The sequence below is a fragment of the Metopolophium dirhodum genome, chromosome 1 (assembly GCF_019925205.1).
Source record: "Metopolophium dirhodum isolate CAU chromosome 1, ASM1992520v1, whole genome shotgun sequence".
Taxonomy (NCBI): Eukaryota; Metazoa; Arthropoda; class Insecta; order Hemiptera; family Aphididae; genus Metopolophium; species Metopolophium dirhodum.
In genome coordinates, this window is record NC_083560.1 from 93,864,465 (window position 1) to 93,886,687 (window position 22,223).

At 28.3% G+C, this 22,223-nt stretch overlaps 2 protein-coding genes across 3 annotated transcripts in view; one reads left to right on the forward strand and one right to left on the reverse strand.

Moving 5' to 3' along the window:
- The first annotated feature begins 4,716 nt into the window (after positions 1 to 4,716).
- Positions 4,717 to 6,956, forward strand: LOC132937207 (uncharacterized). Its single transcript, XM_061004026.1, has 4 exons — positions 4,717 to 6,028; positions 6,267 to 6,389; positions 6,448 to 6,644; positions 6,750 to 6,956. Exons 1-4 carry the CDS (start codon positions 5,993 to 5,995, stop codon positions 6,904 to 6,906), a joined length of 513 nt encoding a protein of 170 aa, XP_060860009.1. The 5' UTR covers positions 4,717 to 5,992; the 3' UTR covers positions 6,907 to 6,956.
- A 6,222-nt stretch (positions 6,957 to 13,178) lies between these two features.
- LOC132936997 (uncharacterized) overlaps positions 13,179 to 22,223 on the reverse strand; it is a 92,375-nt gene continuing 83,330 nt past the window's right edge. For both annotated transcript variants that reach the window (XM_061003824.1, XM_061003823.1), the window contains 3 exons: positions 22,118 to 22,138; positions 21,102 to 21,158; positions 13,179 to 13,589 (listed from right to left, as the gene is read on the reverse strand). In XM_061003824.1, coding sequence (XP_060859807.1) covers positions 13,495 to 13,589; positions 21,102 to 21,158; positions 22,118 to 22,138 — 173 coding nt within the window. In that variant the 3' untranslated portion in view covers positions 13,179 to 13,494. The remainder of the gene's footprint in view (positions 13,590 to 21,101; positions 21,159 to 22,117; positions 22,139 to 22,223) is intronic.

Below are 22,223 nucleotides of genomic sequence, written 5' to 3' on the forward strand. Positions count from 1 at the left end.
AAATTGAACCATTTGATTTTAATCAATCAGCAAGCAGTTTTTCACCTGCAGATCACATGTCTACAGATATGATTAATTTTACTTCATCACCTGATCCTAAGACAGGCAGAGGTTTATATAAAGATGTATTACCTCAAACACAATTAGTTTATTATGACGATCCGAATGAGCTAGTAACTAGATTAAATCTTCTGACATCATCACAAAGTGTTGGTAATACTGGTGTCAATAATGAAATTATATCTATTTTAGAAGAACTGCGTGAGAGAAATATTATAGTATAATGACAACCTTAGAGAGTATAGCTAACGAGCTACATCGACCAGCGAGAAAAATATTTCCTAGACGTAGTGTGGTAACACGGTTTATTGACGACCTCTGGCAAGCTGATTTAATGGATATGCAATCTCATTCTAAAAAAAATTATGGTTTTAAATTCATATTAATTGTTATAGACACATATAGCAAATATGTATTTGTGGAACCGCTGAAAAATAAATCAGGTAAAGAATGTACAAAAGGAATGTTTAATATATTGAAAAAAGCTAAACCAAAATTTTTACAGACAGATAATGGTACAGAATTTTACAATGTCCAATTCCAAGATTTAATGAAAAAAAATAAAATTAAACATTACAGTTCATACAGTGTTATCAAATGTTCAATCGCGGAACGTGTGATTCGAACTCTTAAAAATAATATATATAGACATTTTACTGCAACAGGCACATGGAATTGGTACAATACAATATCAAAAATTACACATAACTATAATAACACAAAACACAGAACAATCAAATGTACACCTAGTGAAGCTCGAATGGATACAAACAGAATTAAATTTAACACATATATAATTTCTGAAACATTGTATAAACCAAAATTTAAAGTTAACGATAAAGTACGAATATCTAAGTATAAACATATATTTACTAAAGAATATACACCAAATTGGACAACGGAAATATTTACAGTTTCAAAAGTTTTACAGACAAATCCAGTTACTTATCAACTAAAGGATGAATCAGGCAGTGTAATTTTAGGTGGTTTTTATGAACAGGAAATTAAATTAACTGATTTTCCAAACACCTTTCTCATTGAACGTATTGTAAAAAAAGTTGGGAATAAAATGTTTGTTAAATGGTTAGGTTTTGATTCAAGTCAAAATTCGTGGATAACATCATCAGATATTTTAAAATAATGTTTTTTTTATGTATAATATTTATTTATTTATTTATTTATTTTTTAATAAAATAAAATATCAGTTTTTTTATTAAGTCGAATTAATTATTTCACATGATCTCCTGATCCTAATTAGTCTGTTTTGAAAACTATATATATATCTACAATCGATAAAAACAAAAAGCGTCATCTAGTGGTAAATAAATCAATGAAAATAATAATACTGCTGTATTTTGTTCCGCTAGATAACGCTTTTAAACTGAGTCATTAAGTCATTAATTTTTAGTTTTCTGACTTCTAACGAATCTTGAAAAATTTTTTATATAACAGTAATGTGATGTTTCATCATTATTGAACAGAAAAAGATCGAAATGTTTTTTTCTTTCAGTATTACAAATATACAAAGGAAAAATATGTTTTTTATCATTTAAACTATAAATATTAATTGATACATCGTTTGTACATTCAAATTTTTTCATCTGACTGATTGGTGTTGGAAAATCAATACATTTAAAATCTAAACCACTTTTTGTTTCTAACATTTTAAAATATTTCTTATTCAAATAAGTTTTATTCGATCGATTATCAAACTTAGATAGTATTGAATATTTAAAACATTTAGCATCGTTATTTTTTACATTTGTAATTGCTCTTTTATCTTTTATATATTCAGGTAGATCTAGATACGTTCCTCCTCTGAGAGGATTCACTGTATTAATTCTCAATTGTAATACATCTATAATTTTAAGGGACCACCCAGATCCTTTCGCTAAAAACTGGTCTTGTTCAGATAATAATTTATTGAACATTCCATTTAGTAATTTATTGAAATCGGATGAATTACATGCAAGTGTATTAGAAGTTTTGAAAGCTATGTCCCGAACTTCTTGAGTGAGTATTCTTTCGTATACGCTATCCACATGTAAATTAAATTTTATAGATGATTGTAAACATGATTCTTTTAACTTTAAAATTAATTTATCTCTAACATAGTTAAAAAAAAGGGTGTAGTCTATAAAATTTAAAGTATTCTTAATCAAAAATGTTTTTGAACATTTCTTAAATCTCTCGATTTCAAATAAACCTTCATCAGAAGATGACATTCGCTCGTGTTTTGTAACCGTTTTTCTTTTCATTATGAAACTGAAAAAATAGATTAAATAAAAAAAAAAATAGGTAAAAGCAATCATAATATTGTAAATTTATTATAACATCAACTTCTTTTTTTTAAATCTTATGCAAGCAATTCAGAATATTGTTTTCAAAATATAATAAAAGTATTAATTCTAAATTATTACAAAGAAAAAAAGAATTGGTTAATATAATAAGAAATTACTCAGATTCTAATTCTCTTAACCGATTGTTTAGTTCTGTTAACCGACACTGAATATCTGCTTTACATTCACTTGAATAGTTTTCGAATCTATTATGTTCATTTATCAATTTATTTTTAAAAAATGAATTTTTCTTCATACTATCATTAATTTTTACAAATACTTTTCGAAATGCTTTCCGTTTCTCGATATAATAGCGTTTATTGTCACGCACCTGCTGTTCTGCTGCTAGAATTCTGCTTTTAATTACGTTTATTTCTGGGTTCATGATTCTGAAAATTACATAGAATTTCAAAAACTAACTAATTGATACGTTTTTTAAATCTAAACCACTTTTCCTAACATTTTTATTAAATTAGTTTTATTTGAAAACATTTATCATACCAGCAGATCTTATATACACAATAATAATTATATGATAAAATAATAAATAATAACAAAAAAAAAAATAATATTTTAATTATTTATTGAAAAACAGAATATTATTCGACATTATCTAATTTACTATATAAATTATTTAGACCTTTTTGAATATTTTTCTCGCATAAATAATTTATATATGTTAAATGTTTAAATTCGTTTATTAAATTCTGTTTTTCTTCAATAAGTCTTTTTCTGGTTTCTTTCAGCACCGCTTTTTGAATTTTTATTTTAATATTTTTAATATTGGAATAGAACATTTTTTCGTCAACATCTTGAGCATGATCATTTTCTTTTTGCTGTTCCAATATTTGAATGATTTGCTCGTGAATTAACGATTTGGCTTCCATGTTTTTTCTTTTTTTTTAAAAAAAAAATCTGGAAAAATTATATAGAATTTGTAAACTATCTGCCAGATAAAAAAAAATAATGCATATTAATGACAATAATTTATTTCCAACATATTTCTATTTTTTATGTTTTTTAACTTTTATATTAAAAATTTGTATGTATTAATCAAAAAAAGAAAATTACATTGAATACCTATATACATAAATATAAACTTATAATATTATTACTAATTATTCATAACAAATTTTTAAAAAAAAATTTTAACCTGATCTAAATCTTTCACGCTTAGATTCTGCTGTTGTAATAAAATCTAACCTTTTACCGAAACAGTGTTCTCGCTTACGAAAATTCGTAACATATAAATCACTATATTTTTTACATATATCCATTTTTTCTTCTCTTAATAAAACTAATTTTGCGTTTAAATCTTTTATATAAGAAAAATTTGGGTTAGAGTTTGTTCTACTTAAATAAATAATGAATTTCAGGTTTTTAATTTTTTTTTTGAGATCTTTATATTCATATCTTTCTTTAATCTTATTTTCATCAATCATCTTCGTTAAGGTTACAATTTGTTCTCCATAATATTGAATTTGTTCATTACAAAAATCATATGAATGCCAAAAATTCATTATCTGTAATTTTTGACTAAATACATTAGTATAAAATATAAAATATTATATAAATCTAATTATTAAAGCGATTATTTATAAAACAACGAATGTACGTATATACGTATATATAATAATAACTAATTATATTATTCAAAGCTAAATAAAAAAACTTTAAAAATTAGACAATATAGCATTTATATCATAAAAAATAAAATTTTAGTTGCTAGTGAAGCTACGTCACACGATAATAGAAAAAAACGTGATAATTTATATGTTAGTTAATAGTAGATAGGGCGATTGTAACTATCGTAGAGTTCGTACGGTAACATTACGTTGTCACGAAAGCAACTACGTGTTTACTATCAACGTGCGACAGCAGCTTTCGAATAATCTTAACGTAAAAGCAATAAAAAAAAACATTATAGAAAAAATAATTTAAATTTATATATGTGTATAATATACGTTTTAGGATATATTTTATACAGTCATTAAACATTATTGAATATTTTAATATAATAAAAAAAATTTTTTATATTAAAACATTTTACGTAAGATAATATTACACGTGTAATACAACAATCACGTTATCTATAACAAATATTTATAATCAGCTATAGTATTTTAACATTGATAAAAACAAGGTATCGTGCAACAACTACTAGATAACGGTATCTATAGTAATTATCATGAAAGAGATTGACTATTAAAGATTTTTGAGGTTAGGTAATAATTATCAATATTATTGATGAATGATAAGCCCGATGTTCTATCTTATCTATGTAAATCTATGATAGTATGGTACATCAGTTATCTTCTATACTGTAGACGTGGTGTAATTCATTTTAGTATTATTACTCTATGGTGTAATTATAACGTATTATTGTTACTTGATCATAACTTAACAAAAAAAAGAAAACAGCTTATATTATAGTAGTGACTAAAAGTGAGAGTTGAGAAACCGTCTTTCAACTACTTCTATTTTAATGTTTTTATTTTAAATAATCTATGAAAAAAAATCTTTAAGTCTAAACACTCAATACCCATAGTAATATTATAAAACTGTATTATCATTACGACAATAAATTGTTATTATTCTATTTTATTTTTTAAAAAAAAGAAATATGATGTTAAATTAAATAATAACAATAAAAAAAAAAAGTACTTACATAGCTTGTAGAAATTGAGGTACTTTTTCTAAGTATGATGGCTGGTCTATTTGTTAGAGTTGTTTTGACAATCTTTTGACTGGCTATTGAAGATGTTTGGTAAACTGCTGGCTGGCTGTTGTTTTGGCGAAGAAGACTGTTCTGCTGCTGGCTGCTCTTGGAACTGCTGTTGCTTGAACTGATGACGATAAGCTAAGAAATTCTGGGTTTTATACCCGAAAATAACCCTCTCTTCTCTCATTAGAATTTTTTGTGATGGATTTAAACATTTCAACTTATTTTACATCCTGTTTTAATATTATAATGGCATTGACATTAAGTAAATGTGAAAACATTTGACTGAGCAGGTTATATTAGCAGCAATTTAGATTCATTTAATATAATTGGTTTTTGAGAATGAATGTATACATTCTAAGCATTGACATTTAGTAAATGTGATAACATTTGGCTGGACAGGTTATGTTAGCAACAATTAAAATTCATATAATGTAATTGGTTTTTGAGAATGAATGTATACATTCTAATTTATTTTAAATCCTGTTTGTAATAATTTAAATTCATGTAATGTAATTTGCTGTTGTATATGAACATGTTTCAGCACCCATCTAAGGTAAGGTTATTGTAGAAATTTATTCAAGGAGGGTATTGACCATGGTAAAAGGTGAATGTCATAAACATTTGGCTGGGATAGGTTATGTTAGCGTCAATTTAAAGTCATGTAATGTGATTTTGCTGTTGTACCTGTATGTTCATGTTTTAGCAGGTTTCTATAATGTAAGGCTATGACCATTTGTATACTTAATTATTGAAGTAGTGGTAAAAATCTGTGTATAAAAGACAGAGGGTATTCTCTAATATTCACCAGTCTTCAAGATTTCATCCCAGGACAAGAAGCTCAGTTCAACAGAAATACTACCAAAATAAAATGTCGTACCGTACAATTGCTTCAACTGATTCAGAGGTTAGTAACTACTTATTAAATATCTTATAACCATAGAAAATTGGAGGCCGGTCGTAACACCACTCAACGCTATGGTTATAATTCTTAAAATAATATTAAATGACTGATTATAACATAGTATATTGGAAGTGCGTCGTAACATTACTCAACGCTTTGGGTATAATTCTTGGGACATAGAAAAAAATATATAATGGAAAAAAACAGTAAAAAATAATATACTATGTTTTATGTTTCACAGAATGAACATTTTAGCGAATCAATTGATATAAGACCGTCTTTTTCAAAAACAAAACCTGGATCAAAACGTTCTGCAGAAAAAACAAGTGTTAAAAAACCTATGAAAAAGAAGCAGAATAAAATGGTAATAAAAATAATATTTTTTCCTAATGATAGCATAAATAATTTATTTTTTTTTATAGAATGCATCATACAGAGATAATATCAGCGAACGCTTGAGATCAGAAGATTTTGATGTTGAAGTATTTAATTCGCTAACATTCAGACAAGGAGATGGCGTTGTGACAATAAAGACGCCTTTTGAAGAAAAAGGAAAGGATCTTTGGGTGCTAAGTCATTATAAGGTTACTAACATCGAGAATGTACCAGTAAAGGACAGGTAAATACATTGGTTTAAATTTAAAAACTATTGCTGAATCTGTTTTTTTTTTTACTGATTTTATTTACTTCTTTTGTTTTTAAATAAAATAATTTGTTGTAATAGATGGAAGTTCAGTGAAGCTACTGTTAGATTGTACACGACCGACGAATCAAAAGATCAAACACTTCATACTGGTCTTAATGAGACAATGCAAATTATATTTGATAAATTACTAACCGATCCAAAGCGTCAAACTATTAAAAGCAAGACGGTTGTTTGATTATTATACGGAAAAATGAGTTTCATTTAATAAAACAAAATATTATTATACATGTATGTTTTTATTTGTTCAATACTCAAAGGTCTTGGAAAACATAAACCTATAAACTATATAGTATGTCTGAGAAAAAAAATTTCTAATTGAAACATTGCTATCAATTCTGTACTATCAAAATTTAATCTACTTATTTACTGAAAACATAAAATTTGAAACTAAAACGCATTAAAACTATTCTTTATGATTAAAGGTAACATGTAATTTAAGAAAAAAAAGCAAGTTTATTATTGAATAAAAAAGTTTTTATTTTTTAAATAAATAATTATTAAACATATTTATATATTTTATATTATTAGATCTTGTAAAATCATATCGGACAATGTGTTAAAATGAAATTGTAATATTTCATATAAAAACGATGTGTCATCGTTCTGTAAATGATTATAATAATTAAAATCATAGTTTTGAATATATTGGTTGGTAAATTCGTTCCTTTGACAAGTGGATGGCAGACCACGGACATCATTTTTAATTAGGTCATATGCAGTGTTGAAAGTAATTTGATAATTTGCTAAACGTTTTTGCTTGTCTACCACATACAAATCAATCAAATTCTGTAATTGACGAAGCCGGTACAAATCTACGTGTGTCAAGGTAATATATTCCTCGTTTAGATGTAGGGTAATTGAACTCTGTTTAACATTAATTGAATATGAAAAGGAATCGGTAATCTTTACACGCCTCACCCTGGTATTTAGGTTATTAATAATTGAATTGTAATTAGATTCAGACATCAGTGTGAACCATTCTTCTAAACTTAATGTAATAATTTTCTTTGAAAGTTTACATTCTAATAATAAAATAATTGAAATCTGCTTATTAATTAGTAATCCAACTGTAATACTTTTCTTGTTAAAAGCTCGGATGTCGAATGTAGACTTACAGACAATTATTGGTGGACTCATAATGAAGTTTTTTTTTGCTAAAAAAGTACACAATAAAAAGTAGGATATAACTGTTAGGAGTTATACATTGGACTGTTAGTTTTTTCCTTTGCAGTCATATTATATACTAAAAACTCGGATAAAAAAAAAATGCAAAAAATGTGAACGTACAGTTAGCGAATTAGTGCATACTAGAGAGGGAATTTACATATACTTGCTAACCTGATACCTGAAAAACATTTTAAATTATTATATACGCACTAACCCGCTAGGCTATACGTCCACAAGATATTAAATCGAATAATAAAACATTTAAGATAAAACATTCAATTTTTTTTTATTTTTTTTTTTTATTCAATACAGCAAATATTATAAACAGTATATTATATAAAAAAAACATGATTTAACAAATGGCGTCGTACGAACCGGTTTCACAATTACAAATAACTTCGGTTTTACAATATTTACTTAAGACTTTTTGAACAAACTGATTACCTTTCATTAATAATACATATAAACATTTTGGTGAGAATCGGGTATGTTCTATAAAACAATTATCATCGATTTCAAAACTATGTAGAATTACTCCACACCAATGACATTGAACTGCGTCATCGAGATTGATATAGTAAAATCCGCATTCTGAGAGCTTGTACTTATTCTGACCGGTATTTGGAGGAAAACTTTTAAAAGATCGTAACCTAGATACAAATGCAGAGAATTCTGGATACGCTGGCGTTGAATTGAATCGTATTTGATCGACCAATGACTGGACATCGTTTGCGCATTTTTGAAAATTCATTTTTGAAGAAATTAAATAACTTATACAATTTAATAAAACTTTGAGAAAATAAAGAAAAATGAGACACGACTTGAGTGAACGATGGATCATTAGTAACTGAATATGAAAAAAATAATCAGCAATCAGCTTAAAATTATTGTAAATAATAAATAATGTTTTTATCATTATTAAAAAAATCAGTGTAACCAACATGAGTAAAAATGAAATACAGCACATTTTTTCGAGGTAAAATTTACTAACAATCAGTGTGAAATGTGTTACACGGTAAATCTGAGTGCTCCAAGGGGGACATTCCCCCTTGAAAAAAAATTTTTACCGTGGAAAAGCTGGCTGTGAACATACAAATATATACTACTAACGGCTTTCTAATTTCTCGTGTCAGGCACATCATTATGTAGGTACAATCCTCAAATAATAACCAACAAAGTATACATAAAAAGTAAAACCATAAATATAAATATAAAAGACAAACAAATAGATAAAATAAATAAACAGATTAGAATAATTATCAAAGTCACATAAATGGTAAATGATTGTCGTATTCTGGTTCATGAAACCATTTCAGCCCAAAAACTAGCTACGTCTTTGGCGTTGTCGTTTGTATTCATGACATCATCTTGTGTGCATGAGTAAGGACAGATTGGGCATTGCAGAATATGTTTCATTGACTGTTCCTTACCACATTCACAAGTTGTGGATTCATTTGCTTTCTAATAATTGTATACCATTATGCAATTTTTATGCAATTTGATTTGTTTAAATGAATTTATTATTTTATCATTCATTGTATGATAGTCAACATTCACTGAATCGTGAGTTATATTTTTTTGCATGTGGAAGAGAACCCAATTAACATATATAATCTGGTAATTACTGATTTACGGATTTTATGAATGGTGAGTAAAACATTTGTTTTTATTACAAATTGGTTACCTACATTTTACATAATAATTTTGGTTGGGGCCCTATTTCCGTCAAATTTGTAGTAATGAATATCTTCGCGGTTAACTAATTTAAAATTCAATCTATTGTGGTACGCTTATGTATATTTGAAATTTAATTAGAAAATAAATAAATTTGAATTCGAGAATTTTTCGGGACATTTTTTATTAATAGGTTGGTACCACAGTTGTGGATAGATTGGTGGGATTTTTACTTTTCTACGTTGGTAGTGGTGAATTTGAAAATTTCCTATTTTTTTTTTTAAATTTTTTTTTTTCTTATCACTCCGGGAGAACTGGGGTATCACCATAATATAGCAATTATGAGCGCGGTCGGAGTGAATAATAATAATAATTTATATTCGTCGCTTGCACTGCCGTGCATGCGCCGCCCAACACTGACATTTCCGAGACTGTACGACGGATTCCGAACTATCTACGCACACTAATGATCATTTACTTCGCACACAACCACAATGCGTAACGAGTATAAGACATCAAATTGCCTATACGCGACCCCTTATTAAATCACCGCATTCAATCCCCTTAACGTTTAAGTGTTAGTAATAATTGTTGAGCTATCATAGTTGTATACTATAATAGCTAATTAATAATAATAAAAAAAAAAATAATAACTTTTAAGTGTTAATAACAATTATTATACAGTTGTAATAGCGGTCACCTCCAATATGTCGTACTTCATTTATTTCGTCTAACAAACGCTGTCTTTTCGTCCTATCGCTCATTTTAAAATGTCTTTTTCACTGTTAAAAAATAATATAATAAAATTGATGTAATTAAATGCAATTATAATCTATAAAATCATACAATACTAATAAGTAATATTATATATTTATATGTATACATATATTTACCTACCTATTTTATAGTTGGGCGTACGTACCTATAACCTTTAAAAAGCCTCCAAAATTAACAAACAATATTATAATTAATAGGTGTAATATTTATAATTGTATTTTTTTTTTTTTTTTTGGTATTAAAGGCTTCAACAGCTAGGTCATTAGCCTGTGGTTGTGGTTACATTATCGTTAATTAGTGAATATACAAATAAATAACTAAATTCTAAATTAATTTTACGTTACAATTGTGGTATATATGGATTTTACAGTGTTATTGTATATTTACATTATATTTTTAGCAGTGTAGTTCTATCTTTACATTAAATTTTTGTGTCAATGCCGATGGATTTGAAGAAGGTATGGATCAAGTGCATGTTGTGTTCTCCTAGAGCTTCCTCCACCGTTGATGGTTGGTTGAGGATGTTTCTTTCGTTGACATATAGCGGGCAGTCTAAGACTACATGTTTGATTGAGAGAGGTTCGTTACATTGGCTACAGAGAGGTTGTTCTTCATGTTTTATAATGTGAATGTGGGTGAGATTGGTATGGCCGATTCTTGTTCTGGTATTGATGATTTCGGATCGTCTGGAGGCATTGGGCTGAGTGTACCATTTAGTGATTTTCTTTTTAATCGATTTAAGTTTATTGGTGATTGGTATTTCGTCCCAGGGTGTTTGCCACATATTGGAAGTATGTATATTTATACATCTTTTGACGTCTTGGTATGGGAGGGTGGTAATGGTTGAGGATGAGGACGAGGTGATTGCCTCGTTTGCTAGTATATCTACTTTTTCATTTCCAGGAATGCCCGTATGTTAGGGAACCCACATGAATTCGATTGCTTTATGGGTCGATGTGATGATATTATGTATTTGACAGATTATCTCATTAGAGGGGTTCGGTGCTTCGATTGCTAGAAGGGCGCTTAGGGAGTTGCTGATTATTAAGATTTTATTTGATAATGTTGACTTTCCGAACATTATGGCTTCTTTGATAGCTTGGGTTTCCGCTGTGAATATGCTGGCTTCAGGGGGGAGCTTAAATCGTTTGAGGAGTGGCTTGTAGAGTAAGCGAATCCTACTCCGGCAGAGGTTTTGGAGGCATCGGTATAGATATGCTTAAAATCTTGAAATCCGGGGTGTAAAATGTCATTAATGTTTGCTATAATAGTTGCGTGAGAGGTGCTATCCTTTTTGAAATGGAGGAGTTGCGAATTTATTTTAGGGGACCATTGCCAGTAGGGAGTTGACATAAAAGGAAAGAAGGTGTCTGTGTTAATGAGGCAGTTTGAATTATTACACAGTTTGGTGTATGTGTCAATGATTTTTTCGTGTTTCATTGGAGTTCTGAGGCTAGGAGAGGAGATGAATATTTGTGATGCCATGTGGTATTCAAAGTTTTTTTTTTTTTTGCCACGTATTTTAAGATTTCTTTGTTTCTTCGGATCTGGAGAGGTGATTCGCCTGCGATGCAAAGAATGCTGAAAACTGGGCTAGTACGGAAAGCTCCTATTGAAAGTCTTACTCCTTCATTGTGAACTGGGTCAATTGTACGTAAGATGTTGTGGTTGGCTGAGTAGTAAATTAAAGAACCGTAGTCAATTTTGGATACGATGAGTGATTTGTATTGGTGATAAGAGTGTTTTTTTCGGAACCCCATGTGTGGTGGGACAGCGTTCATAATTGTATTATGAACACAACGCGTAGTATTTGGAATTCAACTTTGGAAGTAATAGGTATACATAATGAAAACTATTTAATAGGTAATAATATTTTTGTTCGTTTTGTAATTGTGTCAGTGACCAGTATAATAATATGGTAGATTGTCTAGTCTTATTCTATTCTGTGATCATACCATAATTAATATTATATTTATATACGTTGCTTTTGCGATAACGATGCGCGTCGACTTGTTGGTCGCGTAACTGGAAACTACGTAGTAAGTTTATTTTTAATATTTTAGTATCGATAAAAGTGCATATGCATGCACGACACCGCGACTTCCCATTCGCTGTATTAAATATTAATATTATTATTATTTAATTACTATTACCACTCCCTGTAGTCGCGTCTATAGAGTCGCGATAAGCACAATAGAGGGTGTAATAAATCAAATATACACCCGTAATCAATTTGCTAAATTAAAAAAAGTAAAGAACAAATATTATTTCCTGAAGAAGTTGCTACTGACCAATTCGTGTCCTTAAGGAAAGCTTCCACTACAATTTCTCAAACAGTTGGACAGAGGTATTTTAGATGTAAAGCAAAGTGTCTATTGAAGAGTGTAGTTGTAGATCCTCAGGACTTTTATGTAACTCAAAATGTCATAGTAGTTAATCTTGTTGCAACAAATAATTTATAATATAAAATAAAATAATTAATGGTTAATTTATTAACCCTTTGAGTGGCAAATTAATTTGTGAAAGATTTTTATCATAATTCATTTTTTTTACAAAATATCAAGATTCACCAAAAACATATTGGTGAATTTCGGTGAATGTGACATTCCCTTTAACACATATATATATATACTTGCCTATATTAGCTCCATTCACCCAACACCCATTAAATCATGGCGTATGCTTCGATAAATAATGAATAATTCTTGAAATTATATTATGTTTAGAACTATTTTTTTATTGATTGCTTGTAGTGTCATGCTAAATTGGTAAGCTGAATAACACTATTTTATCTAAACTCTGTTTATTTTGTTAATTTGATTATTCATTTATTAGTTAGCAAAACAACGAGTAATGTTAATATGTTATACACCAGTATATTTTTTATAAATTCATAAAAGTTATTATCCTATACATTAATGTTAATATATTTTTATACTTTATAAGTACCTACCTATTTTAAACATCATATATTTAAATAAAATAAAATAATAATTTGAATGGACTAATTTACACTTGTAATATAATATTAGTTTATAGCATAAGTTCCTTGGTTTTTGTAAATATTATACATTTTTAAAATACAGTGACAGGTCATATTAAATTAAATATAATTTCTATAAAACTAACTAGTTTTTATTTCTTCTTAAAGAGGTGGATTGGTTACAGATGTACTATCTTGAATCTGTTCCAGATTGTAATATTTCATGCACCACTCTGTTTTAGTCCAGTATTCCTTAGCTACAAACAATAATAATTTTAATTAAAATATTTGTTTTTTTTTGTTGCATCAAATTAAATTAATCAAATCATTTCAAGCCATTTGCAAGGTTTTTATATTTCTGAATTAGTTTAAAAATTAGAAAGAAGTGACAATGAACATTGGACGTAACATCATATTCTTAGAATATCTTTGGTACTTTTTTAAATGATTACTGATTGCTTAGTTTTATGCCAGCGCAATGAGAAAATTTATGTTTGTACAAATGAGAATTGAACAAAGTCATAAACTAAAACTTGTTTAGGCGTAATTTATAGTGCAATAGTAAAAAACTGTCTTTGGCCCCAGAAAAAAGGTTACCGTATATAAGGGTCAATTTTCGTTATGAAATGACTCATTGTCAAATTCAAATTCAACACATATTTTACATTGACTTACTCAATGATGAGATACACTCAAAGTAAAAGTAGTGTTACCTACTTTCCTCTTTTTTTTTTTTGTTTCAAAATACTTTTTAAGACAGGCAAATGTTGTTACAATGTTCAGGTAGTTTCTGGTATGAATTATATGAATTGCCGTCCGACTCTATGCGAGTTTCCTTCGAACGCGCCCTAAATTGTATGGGAACGAAAAGAGGAGATATTTATTACAACTTTACTGGCTACCTCCTAACAGGTAGGTAGCAATCTAGTAAATGTATAGGTGGTTCCAAATATGTTCAAACTATATGTATCAAAATAAGTTTGTAATTTAATGGTCGTAATTAATGACTTTTGTTATATTTGATATTTGATACGATTATGATATTATTATCTATACACATAAACATCAAGGGCGCCCATTAGGGGGTGTAAGAAGAGGGCATGTCACCATCCTAGACAAATGCAAAATGATTCGTAATATTTTGTTATTATAAATAATAAACTATTTTTACTGATAGTATTATAATATATGACATATTACATAAAGTACATCGTTTATCTATGTTGTGTATTTATCTTCTGTTATTAAATAAAATCAATTTGGTTGGTTCTTAGTTATTTTTTAAGATATTGTCAACCCCCTAGGTTTTGATTGGTGGACACCCTTGCTATATACATTAAGATGATATACTCTTTTGTGTAATGATAAAACATGATAAATATATAATATAATGCAAATTAGACCTGAACCAGACTTATGTAAATAATATACGTGATCGAGTAACGTTTAGTTAACTTTCAACACTCGTTCTCGTTGTACGATATTATTTTTATAAATATTCTTTTAAAACCGTTTTTAGAATGGATCAATGTGAAGTGCAAAACATGATTAGTGAAAAGGTCAAATATGTTAAAATAATTAAAGGCTATAAATTTAGTTGACAAAAAATGTTAGCCTTCAACTAAGAACGATGGAACTGTACGTCAAAAATATGTAAGGCTTTTATAAAAGTAATCTTCGACAAAAGTAAGTTGAACCATAAAAATCATGTAGCATTATCTGACCATTTTGAATCATTATCATGTAAAAGGCCTTAAAGTTATTACATGCAGAATACATTTATTAAGATACCATAAAATAGATACTATATTATAACTACCGATGTATTGTGTATAAAAAAAAATTACATCGAGCTCGTAGTTCAATTTTGTCGAACTAAATTAAGTTCATAATATTTTAGACGAGATAGATATTATTTACGAATATCTTTATACAATTACCTATATAATATAAATGTTATGGGCAAAGTTGGAATAAGTTAACATTGTCTGGGCATTGTATACAGTGACCATTTAGGTTTGGGCACTGTAGGTTAAATATTGAATATATTAAAAATCAAATAAAACATTTTACTTCATTTTATAACGATCATAATAAAGACTTGAAATTGACGCTTTGAATATTAGTTGCCTTTTAATAGTTTTCAAATCTATTATCCAGTATGGTACCTCCTAATGAAGAATTCATATTTTTATCTAAAAGTGGTTTGACATGAACCAAATGAATATTATTTATAATACAATTATAGTTATTTTAATAGTTTTAATTTAATTATTAATTAATTGTTATTAAAAAGTCATCATAGATTCTTAGTCACGTAAAGTTGCATTAAGTCATACTTAATTTATAAACACATTCTCAACTATTAAGGCACTTTCAGTTACAAAAGTCGACGAAATTATATGCATCTGAACCGATTGATATTACATTATAAAATAAAAAAATATAAGATACTATATGTTGAAATCAAAGCACACCTTTTGGTAGAAATTTTGTATCCAGGATAAAAAAAAAATAAATAAATAAATACCATTGTAAAACCACAAGCTTCTAAAATGATTTTGTAGTTAAAAATGTATTTATATTAGTAATAACAATATAAGTATAATATAAAATATCCTAGGTTGCCAAGCCGTCTCTGCTCAGAACCTTTTTTTGCACACATGATAGAAATAATTGAATTCAAATTTACAGTTACCCACTTGTAGCCTGGTAACCGGCCAAAATAGTGAAAAAAAATAGCGAATTAAAAATATCGAAAATAAAAATAACGAAACTTAATTATAGCGAAAAATAATATATCGAATGTTTAGGGGAAAACTCTTGTTTTTATAGTAAATATTAAACAGAGATTAGGGAATAATGTAATCTTTATTAGTCTGTCATTATTATTGTGAGTAAAATTCAAGGTAATATCCGTTATCGCTTTTGTCGTTTTGTCGTGAATAGTGTACATAATGTAACCTATACTATATGGACATCAAATAGTTTTGTACGACGTTCGACAACGTGACAATCGTTTGCAAAGTGTTGTGCTTATTATTATATTTCTTATATGAACTGTATTTTTTAAATTTGATTTTTTAAGTTATGGAATTCATTAAATCTAATAAAAATAAGCTTTTACTAGTTTATAATAGTTATACATATAGAGAGGAAAAAATGTACAAGGAATCGAAGTATTGGAAATGTATAGATATGAAATTTAAGGGTCGATTAACAACTAAAAGTGATAATATAATTAAAAAAGAGCCTTCAGAGCATAACCACGTTCCAGATATATGCAAATTAGAAGTAAAAAAAGAAGTCGAGAGAATGAAATCCCAAGCACTATCGTCACAAGATAACCCTCAACAAATAATCGCTTCATCACAATTAAATCCAGTGATATCAGGTGCATTACCCGAAATATCTAATTTAAAACACACGTTAAGAAGAGTACGCCAACGTAATGATTGTGCACCGCCGAATCCTCAGTCACTTTTTAACCTCCAAATACCCGAAAGGTATACTTTAACTAAAGATGGAAGGCAATTCATGCAGTACGATAGCGGCCCATCAGATGAACGTATTTTAATATTTTTTACAAAAGAGAATCTAGAATTAATGGAAAAATATAATAATTGGTTCGTTGATGGTGCATTTAAGTGCACTCCGACACTTTTCACTCAAATTTACACAATACACGTATTAACAACAAATTCGTCGATACCAACTGTTTACGCTTTATTACCAAACAAATCACAAAAAACATATGTACACCTCCTTAAACAATTAAAAACAATTAAATTAACTTTATCGCCAACATCAATTATGTCAGATTTTGAAATGGCATCAATTAATGCATTTAAAGAAGTATTTCCTAATGTAAAACAAAAAGGATGCCATTTCCATTTTTCCCAATGTATTTGGCGTAAAATACAACAAATTCAATATATGGCCCAAAAATATATATCAGATTCGACATTTTCAATACAGATACGGCTCTTATTAGCATTAGCATATGTACCAGAAAATCATGTGATAGATGCGTTTGAAGAATTAATAGATTCACCATACTACACAGATAACGAAAACATTTTACAACCACTTATTGACTACTTTGAAGACACCTGGATAGGCCGCCCAATGGGTCGAAGAAAAGGTCGTAGATCACCAAAGTATTCAATTAGTTTATGGAATTGTTACGAATCGGCAAGCACTTTATTACCAAGGACTAACAATGCAGTAGAAGGTTGGCATAGAGGTTTCAGTTCATTACTTGGTTAGTATATAATTTATATTTTAATTCAATATAATTTATAATGTTTATAATTTGTTTATAATTATTTAAGGTGCATATCATCCAACATTATGGACATTTATCGATGTGTTGAAAGATCAGCAACATTTAGAGGACATAAAACTGGAACAGTTCATTGCTGGTGCCAAAAAACATCAAACAAAAAAATATAAAAATTGTTCAGAAAAAATACCTAATTTAACCTTGTCTTACAATATTAACGACAACATTAATTATTTAAAAGGTATCGCTTACAATTTAACTCTACAAATGTAACTATAATTTTGTGAATTTTTTTGTATTATATTTTTATACTTGTACTTATTACAATAATATTTTTTTGCTATTTTCGATTTCGTAATTATATAAACTTCAATTTATTTTTTTCACTATTTTAGTTTCGCTTTTATTTTTTCGATATTATGGCCTATAATCTTGTAGCCTACTGTACAGCAGAGCGACTTCCACTTACCCGCATTTTTTTAGATTCTGAGCGAAGCGATGAATGTTATAATTTTACAATGATGTGTTTTTTTTTTTTTAATTTTTTTATTAATTTAAATTTTTTTTTTTTGTGTCTGTTATCACCTTTTAGGACAGTATAAGTGCTTGGATTTTCTTCAACAGTAACTTTTCTGATAGGAAAGTGAATATAGTTGGTACTTTGGGGGGTCAAAAGAAAAAATTTCCCAGTAATTTTCAAAAACGACGTGTGTTCGCGCCGGCGGTAGCGTCGTAATAGTCCGTCCACACCGACCGATCACACACACACACACACACACCGCAAGTTTTGTATTTATTATTTTTATGTCAATTGTGTCGTCCGTGAATTATTATGTAATAGATAAATGTAGATAATGAGTTATGTAATGCAGCCGCCGACGGCTCGCTGTGTGGAAGCTTTAACACGGCCGCCGGAATCGTCAGTCTATCCCGTTACGCCAACGCCGAAATTACGTGAGCAAATCGCCGTGCCGAGGTGTAAAATTTATATTGTTTGTAGTATAGATTAATATATTGTTTCGTTAATGTTAGTGTGCGCAAATCGCCATGACCATTATTGTGTTGTAAAATTTAAGGCACGAATTGCCATACTTATTTTTATTTTGTATAAGTGAAGTCGCGAATCGCCACTTGTATCAATTTTGCCGCGTACGCTAATCGCCGGGGCATTATATTCATTGTTGTGTTATTATTATTATTTTCATTATTATACAGGATAGGTAGCAGCTGGCCAGCCGTGCACCGTCCAAATTGTGAGTTTATTATTTATTATTTATTATTATATCCTGTTGGGCCAGAAGGGCCACAATATTATTAGTCATATTTTATACCTTTATGTTGCTGTGATTTTTTTTATATTCCTTGTGTCCACAAATAATTATTTATTTTGTGTACAATACAACAACCATTTTTACCAGCAACCGTGTTATCCATTATTAAATAGAGTTACCTTTCTGTCATTATTTTATAAGCTTACACACTATCACATCTACACACTCACACACCCACCACACACTAGCACTCTCTGGTCTTGCACGGCGAACCCGTCCACTTCCTTTGAGTCGCTATAACATATATACACACAAACACAAGTCGATCGGTGTGTGAACGTTGCGTACAAGTATTGCTGTACCGGGCGCACGAGCTATAATTGTATCGTTCCCGGCGCGATCAACGTGAAAAACAAAAGAAAAATTAAGGAGAAACGGGAATTTTTAAGCAAAATCTGTTTTCGAGAAAATCGATTTTAGTTTTTGGTGTAACTCTAAAACAAATGACCGTAGGAACATGAACATTTGACTGAATGTTTAGATTAGCATTTTCTATACACCATACAATTTTGAAAATATTTTGACTCTTTTTTAACTGTTTGCGGACATGTTTGCGTCAGTTTTCAATTTTTTTAGTTTTTTTTTCTATAAATATCAATAAAATTTTATCTGTTGAGTAAAAAAGCTTGAAAATTTAATAGAAGGCTCCTAGGTTATTGTTTCAAAGGCAGATAAAAAAAATTAAAAATTCTTAGTCACAGTTTTTATTTATAAGCATTTAAAGTTCAAATTTTGACAAAATACGGAAAATTCACGAAAATTAGCAAATTATTATAAGTTGAGAATTCAAAAAAATATTTCTTTTTAAATCTAAGATTTGAAAATGTAATATAAGATTACTCATAAGTTATTTAAAAAAAAAATATCTACAAGAAACTTAAATTAAATTTTTATGAGCGTCTGAAATTTATATTTTTACAACATTTGATATTTACTCGATTTCTCATGTAACAATTTTCTTATTTTATTGTAATTGAAAAAGGAATGACTGTAGATACTTGAAAATTTCACTGAATGTTTATATTAGCATTTTCTATATACCATAAAATGTATAAAATATTTTGACTCTTTTTGAGCTGTTTACGGACATTGTCAGTTTTAAATTTTTTTAGTTTTTTTTTCTATAAATATCAATAAAATTTTATTTGTTGGGTAAAAAAGCGTGAAAATTTAATATAAGGCTCCTGATATATCGTTCTAATAGCAATTGAAAAATATTAAAAATACATGTGCACAGTTTTTTTTTATAAGCATTTAAAGATCAAATTTTGACAACATTTATCAAATTTATAATTTAATAATTATTTTGTAGTTAAAAATTTATAAAATTTTCAACTTTTATGGCTAAGGATTGAAAATTTAAAACAAGGCTCCACGTAAATAGGTTATATATAAATTACTTTATTCTCAATAATATCATCAAATATACTTGATAATATCATAGGCTGACTGGCCGTTTTCGCTCAGAATCGTTTTTCTTATACAATGATATTATATCATTGAATTCAAATTTAACACCATCCATTACAGTGACCCACTTGTAACCTACTGTACAGCAGAACGACATCCACTTATCCACCTATTTTGTGTTGTACCCCCCCATTTTAAATTTCTGGGCACGCCACTGATGCCGAATGGTATTTATTACAATATCAGCACAAAACTATTCTTACATATTAATTCATTCTTTTGATACCACGACTTACGAGTTACGAGATATCTATCTAATTGTACACAATATACTTGATGAAGGCTGCCGATAATACAAACCGAACCGTAATTTGAACGAAAAAGTGAACACATAGTATATTGCGCATTTGTGTGAACACTATAATAATTTCAAATAGTATAGGTAATGTAGATAATATTTCATTATCTAATCATAAAACGGGAGGCACCTAGTCCCAAAATTCTTGGGAGGCCACTCGTATATAATTATGAACTACCTAGTCATCAGAGGTAGCTAGTGTAAGTTAACCTTTTTATTTGCGATAAGGATGGGAGGCAATTCGTATATTTTGAAAGGCAACTAGTTTGCACTGAAAATAGAAACAGATAAAAATTAAGAATTTAATAATTTATCATTATTTTACTAATTAATTGAAAATAAATAAATATTATTATTCATTATAGGTTTGCACAATTATACAAACATTCATTCTCCAATTTTATTACTTCTAACAGCGTATTGAAGTAGCCTTGTTTCGACTCTATAACAAAGAATATTGTTCAACTTTTTAATAATTTGAATTATAATATATTTTAACTTTAGGTGAATTATTTAAAATAGGCATTAGTTATGAACAGAGCAAGAATTATCATATATTAAAAGAACCAAATTATGTAAATATATTAAATAAAAAAGGAAAATACAGTGGTGGAAATTTCATATTTTCGATGTCCAGGCGGGTGAGATCTGTCTGGAAAAATTTCCTTTTATTCCGCAATTTATATCTTCGATTGAATGTATATGGTTTAAATCAGTATTTGTATTTAATACACTGTGCATTTTATCTTAACTGCCACTCCCAATGGTACTACCCCGTCCTGAACCGCGTCCTGAACGCACGGTTATGGATAATTATTTAAAATTATCATTACCGTGGACTATTATTGACAATCGTTTTCCTGGGTCATAAAAGTCGATAGTCTAACTTATGTCGACCATAAATTAAATTTCCTGAAATATATTAATTTGTGGACGTTTACTATTGGAAACACGAAAGTGTCACAAAACTAGAAAATTATGTATATTTAGTTTACAAATATAATCGTATTCCTATATTATTAAAACTGTGTAAATATGTGGGAAAAATGAATTTATTGAGAAAAATTTAAAACTATATAGGTAATAATATTATGTATTTATCATTTTATTACAAATCATTTGAAATAAATTTATCACTTACTCAAATTAAATTATTTAATCACGGTAAAAATTAGATTTTTCATATGAACTGATCTTTACATATGACTTACATGAATTATAATTTATAAAAAAATCATTATGATTTTTAATCAATATTATTAAATCACAGAACTAGAAAAATACTATGGATAGTATTTTTATATAGTTAAAAATAGCTGCCTATTATTTTTATGTTATAAATTATATTTGTATATATTTTTCAAATTTTTACTCTGGAATCATGATGTAAAAATTATCTACCTGGCCATAACTTTATTTGTTCTGTAACAACAGCAAAAAAAATTGTAACTCAATAATGATTTACGTTAGATGAGGTAAGATTTTTTTAATCTATCCCTAATCATCA